Source organism: Heteronotia binoei, chromosome 15 (assembly GCF_032191835.1).
Source record: "Heteronotia binoei isolate CCM8104 ecotype False Entrance Well chromosome 15, APGP_CSIRO_Hbin_v1, whole genome shotgun sequence".
NCBI classification, from domain to species: Eukaryota; Metazoa; Chordata; class Lepidosauria; order Squamata; family Gekkonidae; genus Heteronotia; species Heteronotia binoei.
This window is the reverse complement of record NC_083237.1, coordinates 42014282-42020587: the sequence shown is the minus strand read 5'-3', so window position 1 is coordinate 42020587 and position 6306 is coordinate 42014282. Positions and strand designations below refer to the sequence as shown.

The window sequence follows — 6306 nt, the reverse complement described above, 5'->3', positions numbered from 1 at the left end:
ACAGAGAACTAAGTATTATTGAACAGCAGACTTTGTCATACTTAGAAAAAATAATGTGTTCCCTCATCCAGCAATAAAAGGTAAGAAGAAAATTATTCAAGTTGTTGGGTGGGGCAAAGTTTGCAAGTGATGGGATGCAGTCAGCTTTTTTATTGCAGAAAAAGGAAAGGCATCCCCTTTGATCACCCACAAAGGCTATGAGGACAATTGTGGGATCAGCTATATGGGATTGTGGTAATAAAGAAAACAGGGCAAGATCATGGGGAAAAAACCCTGGCTATATCCCAGTTATCTTTGGGAACTCCCAGAGATCAGAAATGAGCTGTGCAATAGATCCAATAACAGATTCAGGATTGTGCTTTTTTGTGCAGGAGAAGAAAATGTCAATATTTCCTCCTTAACTTCATGCTTGTTTGCAACTGAACAAAATCTGAAGTACTCCCCCCCACACACACCCGCACATTCTTTGCTGATGGAAATGAACTTTGGGTAAAGAAGTAATTTTCATTCTCATAACACTAGGCAATAGCTATCTCTGATTCCTGCCTATAAGGCACCTCCAATTTTACCACAGTTGTTACAAGATCAGTTTATTTTCTCTAGATGGACACATGGCAGAGAACATATGGCCAAACCAGACAACTGTTTCTGAATTCATACTCTTGGGATTTGGAGATCTTCCAAAGCTGCAGATTCCTCTTTTCCTGCTATTCTTAGCTATCTACATGGCAACCATGGCTGGTAATCTTCTCATTATTGTGTTAGTTGTGGCCGATCGAAACCTTCACACCCCCATGTACTTCTTCCTGGGAAATCTGTCCTTCTTGGAATCCTTCTGTAGCTCCACAGTCTTGCCTACGATGTTGTCAAGCCTGTTGACTGGGGAAAAAATTATATCTTTCAACTCTTGTTTTGTGCAGTTTTTCATCTTTGCTTGCCTGGGAGGTACTGAATGCTACCTCCTCTCCATGATGTCTTATGACAGGTATTTAGCAATATGTAAACCACTTCATTATGCAGTTCTAATGAACAGTAGGTTGAGTTTCCAATTAGCAGCTGTATCTTGGATAAGTGGAGTTTTGGTTAGCACGAGCTTGACTTTGAAAATATCATGGCTATCCTTCTGTGGCCCTAATGAGATTGATCACTATTTTTGTGATGTTATTCCTGACATAAGGTATCTCATGTAGTGACACTACTTCATTTGAACTGTCAACATTCATATTTACTTGTGTGTTCACACTGCCTCCTTTTCTCCTCACCCTGTCATCTTACATTTCCATCATAGTTTCTATCCTCAGGATTTCATCCACCACTGGGAGGCAAAAGGCTTTCTCCACCTGCTCCTCTCACCTCACAGTGGTCGTGTTGTATTATGGAACACTGATGCTTGTCTATCTGCTACCAAGATCTAAAAACCTAAGGGAAGCAAAGAAAGTCTTCTCCCTCTTCTACACAGTGTTGACGCCCATGGTCAACCCCCTCATATATAGCCTACGAAACATGGAGGTCAAAGAAGCCTTGAGGAGGAAGTTAAGAGCCTTTTCAGCATATTTGACAGCATGGCATTTCCCACTTCCACTTTTGAAATGAAAATTCAAAGAAACACCAGTCCAAGACCCTTGATTTCAATGGGCTTAGTCTGAAATAACACTGTATTATATTGCACTGTTGGTGAGTTATTTCTTATGCATATCTCTGTGGATAATGTGGTTGCTTGAAAAGGAGGTCAAATAGAAGACTGATCACAATATCACTTGGTTGTCACAGTTATATGGAGGCATAGTAATATAAGTGAATCCACATCAATTACAATGTTTTAAGATACCTGTTGAACTCTACCCTTTTGCCCAATTTTTTCTTCTGTACTCATTTATGAGTAGCATGCAGAGCCAGCTTCAATGGAACTAGGTACAGGTACATACTTACATTGAGAAGCAATTATTTAAGACTGCCCTGAAAATATCAGCATTCAGTTTTGTCATTCAGTTTTGGGCATCCAGTTTTGTAATCCACCTTTACACCAATGTTTATTACATATCTTAAAGTGGTTATTTTGCATTGTTAAATATGATATTACATATCTTAAAGTGGTTCTTTTGCATTGCACATGCACACACAAGCACACACCTAGATCTCCCTTTTCTACCATGGGGCAAGCTGGTTGGATCAAGCACATAATTTAATAAAACTCTAACATAAAGAATAATTACACTATGGGCTTTCCATTCACATTGAGGAGTGGGATGATTTCACTAAATCCCTGTTCCTTATTGTAGCCTTTTACGGCATATGACATTTTCTTCATGTGGCTCTGCCAACCTACAATACCCACTTTTGGGAGTGACCACAGGTATGGCTAGGGGAGTGCGAAGATGGGGGGAAATTCAGCCTTAACTTCTTCCTAATTCCAGAGATTCTGAGCTACCCTGCTCCAGTGTGGCAGGAAGGAGACCAGCATCTCAGTGCTTTCATGCAATTCCTGAGTTTATTCTACAGTATTTACTCTTGAGAGTTCAAACTGGTTGCAACAGAAATCATATTGCATATTAACATTACAAATACATTTCTAAAATGTATAAATGTAGGAATACATTATGAAACTATGAAACTTTGCAGACCTTCTTGCTGTCACCACTGTGAGATTGTGAATTATTATAGTTCATAAATATTCAATATTAGACAGGTCCCAGTACAAGACAGGCTGCTTTCAGTCAGTCAGAGCATTTCATATTGGAGCATAAATAATGCAGGTGTACATGCATGAGGAGAAAAAAACAACACTATTCTTCCATTCCTCTTTTCACTTATGGATGCTTTTCACTACTGAGTTAAGCTGCAGTAATGGATTAGCTGGCAAGTAACTAGTATTTACCAAGCATACCTAGTGTCCCACCCGGCCCAGGCGAGGACTGCGCAAGGGGGCCCCCCCTACACTCACCAGCTGTCCCCCCCCAGTCGCTGCCCTGAGAGCTTCCCACACCTCCCCAAGCCCCTGCAGCGGCCCCGCCACTCACCTGGGCCGATGGAGCTCCAGCGGCGGCCCAAGCAATGCCCCACAGCCAACGTGCTCGTCTCTGGGTCCGAAGGGCATGGCCAGAGTGAGACGTCAGGGAGCAGGAGGGAGAAGCCGAGCCCAGCGCCGGGCAAAGAGGAGGAGAGCCGCCTGTCCTGCGGTGGCGAGAGACGCCGCACCCCAGCATGCTGCAGAGGCCCAGGATGCCCGAGGCACGCCCAGGCAGCCCAGCCCCGGCACGCCTTTCCCGGGCATCCGGGGCTTTGAAAGGGGGGTGGGGCCAGGGAGGGGTGGAACCCAGGAGGGGGGAAGGACTGGGATGGGAGGATAAAGGGGAGGGAGGCAGGAGGTCAGGGAGGAGGCTGGCTGATGCTTATTGAGGCTGCCTCCAGAGAGAGAGAGGAGCCACTGCACAGCCAGAAGGGGAACGGGGGCCTGTGGTGAAGTAACCTGGCTCCCACCCCTGTTTCTGAGACCTCCAGGGAACACCCTCAGAGTAACCGAGGGGGGCTGCCCGGGATAGAGGGACGACGGCTGTACAGGGAGACCGGGAGGGGCGCCTGGGGTGCGACAATGTGGTGGAGGATGTGGGCACCACCCCAAGCCTAGGACAGCCATGCCCCCACATCCCAGCCCCGCCCAGGTGGCACTCGGGTTGAACGGCGACCCCACCCATCGAGCCGGAGTCCAGCGACTCGTCGACTGACGAAGCAAGTGAGGACTCTGTGATAGAAGTGGAGCTGATGTCTGCCATGGACACCAACCCCGCCCCCATGGATTTGGCCCAATTTGGGCAGTGGGTCGCATACCACAAGGCGCAGCTTCTACGGGAGGTCACCCAACAGCAGACGGTGGCTCCTTGTGCGGGACCTCCACCAAGCGATCCTGGCCCACCCCAAGCCGACGGGGCCAACACCATTTGGCACTGGACGGAGCCCCTGGCCCCCTCTGACGAAGCTGGGAGCAGAGGACGATGTCGAGGCCTACCTGGAGGCCTTTGAGCAGGTGACCGAGGCCGCTCGTTGGCCCAGAGAACAGTGGGCCTTTATTCTGGGACCCTACTTGACAGGGGAAGCCCAAGCTGCCATGAAAGCCCTGGAATGGGCCCAGGCCGTGGACTATACAGCACTCAAGGCAGCCATCTTAGACCGCCTGGAGATCACGCCCGAGGCCCACTGCCAGAAGCTTCATTCCTGGCTACCAACAGTGGAGGTCCGACCGCGCTCGGCAATAGAGACCCTCAAAGATGCCGCCACCCGCTGGCTTAACCCCACCACCAACGATGGGCTGCGCATTGTGGAGCTGGTGGTAGTGGAACAGCTGCTACAGGTGTTGCCGCTCCGTACCCGCCATTGGGTGGCCTGCTGGAAGCTGACCCGCCTCAGTGAGGTCCAGGAGCTGTGGGAAAACTTGCAGGCTACCGACCATCGCGGCCTCCCCCCCCCCACACATGGAGGGCGCTAAGCCAGGGAAGGGCATTCCCCAGCCCTGCGGAGCGACACTGGGAAAGGCGCTTGGGAGCGACACTGGGAAAGGCGCTTGGAACGGGGGACCATGGAGGCCGAGCACGACTGCCGCCAGCCCGTGCCATGCCTGGATGGTGGGGACCCGGAGGACGCCCAGCGTTACCCGGACCGAGTCTACGCCCCAGAGGCCGTGAAGGGGAGAAGGAGGGACGCCCGCCGCCGGAGGCCCGCCGGGGGACATAGGGACCTGCTTTACCTGCGGCCAGTGGGGACATCTCAAGCAAGAGTGCCCCCTGATGGAATGCGACGCGGGCTGGGAAGAGTCCTGGCAAACTGCCGAGGTGGAAGCTCCCCCCCCCAGACAATTCCGGTGTCCTTGGGAGGGTGGCAGCTGCAGGCCATGGTCGACAATGGCAGCTCGCTGTCTATGGTACAGGCCCACCTGGTGACCGCTCCGCTGCCCGTCATCCTGTTGATGCGCCCGAGCTTAAGAGGGTGGTCTTTAGCGACGCGAAGAATGAAGGTTGCACACAGTAGTGTTAAAACCACTATATACAATTTATTTACACCTCTCACTCTCCAATCTGACAGAATGCTCTGCTGCTCTCCAACATCCATAACCCACACATAGCAAAGTGTCTTTGTACATTTATACATCAGGTAACCAATCAGCTTCCTGCTGACTCATGCTGACTGTACTCTGGGCTGATGCAACCTGGCACCCAGCCACCTCCTGTCATTTAGATGATCTAGCCTGGCAGATCAGTTTCACTTTCCCAGCATGTGCTAGAAAACTGTCAAGACTATTTACATATAAGCGACACATCCGCACCGCCGCCATCAAGTGCGTCCATGGGCATGTCGAAAGGAGCCCAGTGGTGTCCATCCCGCTGAAATACTTGGGCCGCTACTGGAGCGTACCGGTCGCCAAGGTGACCCGCCTGCCCTACCCAGTACTGCTCAAGCGGGATACCCCATGTTTTGGGGACGTCGTAGAGGCAGCAAACCCCGGCCAGCCGGGCCAGCCCGCTGGGGCCAGCTATGACACTGCAGCTCCCGCTGTGGAGATGGAGGATACTGACCCCGAAGAACGTCCCACGATGGGCAGCCGAGAGATGTGGCTGGCGGACCCGCAGATCATGAAAGCTCAGGCCGAGGACGAGGAGTTGGAGGCATTGCAGCGGCACGAAGCAGTCCAGGACGGTGTGGTCGTAGATGAACACTGGAGCCGGCGCCTGCCTCGGATCATCAGGGAAGAAGGCTGTGACGGAACCGGCCCGATTCTGCCTTCAGACCCGGTCCTGTCAGCTCCCTATTGAGTCGCCAACTCCTGGAGGGAGCTATTTCTCCTCCTGCCCCTTGGGCTCGCTGCCACCACCTGCTCAGTCTAGGGGTTCAGATTGAGAGGAACAGGACTCCCAATCCCCCTCTCCAGCTATGAGGCTAGGCCTCAAGGTCCTCTGCCACCCTGCACTTGGGTTTCACAGAGACCTCAGCACTTCTTTGGGGCACCCCTGGAGAATTGGCACCTCATCCAACTGCATGCCTTCCCCCTTCCCCGGGGCCCCCTTCTCAACACAGCGTGGTCTAGAGCGGTTGGGGATCTATGTGGTACAGAGATTGACTGCCAGCATTCAAACAGTAAAAATATATTTATTTAAAAGAGAAAAAGAAAAGAAAAGAAGAACAAAACAAAAACAGTTGCATTTAAAAGGTTAGCACAGCACAGCACCCGTACAGCAAACAGCATGACAAACAAAATGTGGTTTTAAACGCGTCCTCCTGTCCCCGGTCTAAACACACCCTGCCTTTTTGGATGACTTA

The 6306-nt window shown here is 51.0% G+C and overlaps 1 protein-coding gene across 1 annotated transcript; it reads left to right on the top strand.

Moving 5' to 3' along the window:
- Positions 1-611: 611 nt before the first annotated feature.
- On the top strand, positions 612-1593 carry LOC132583576 (olfactory receptor 10A7-like). Its single transcript, XM_060255198.1, is given in 2 exon segments — positions 612-1175; positions 1177-1593. Coding segments are annotated over 2 exon segments (981 nt in total).
- The last annotated feature ends 4713 nt before the right edge of the window (positions 1594-6306 follow it).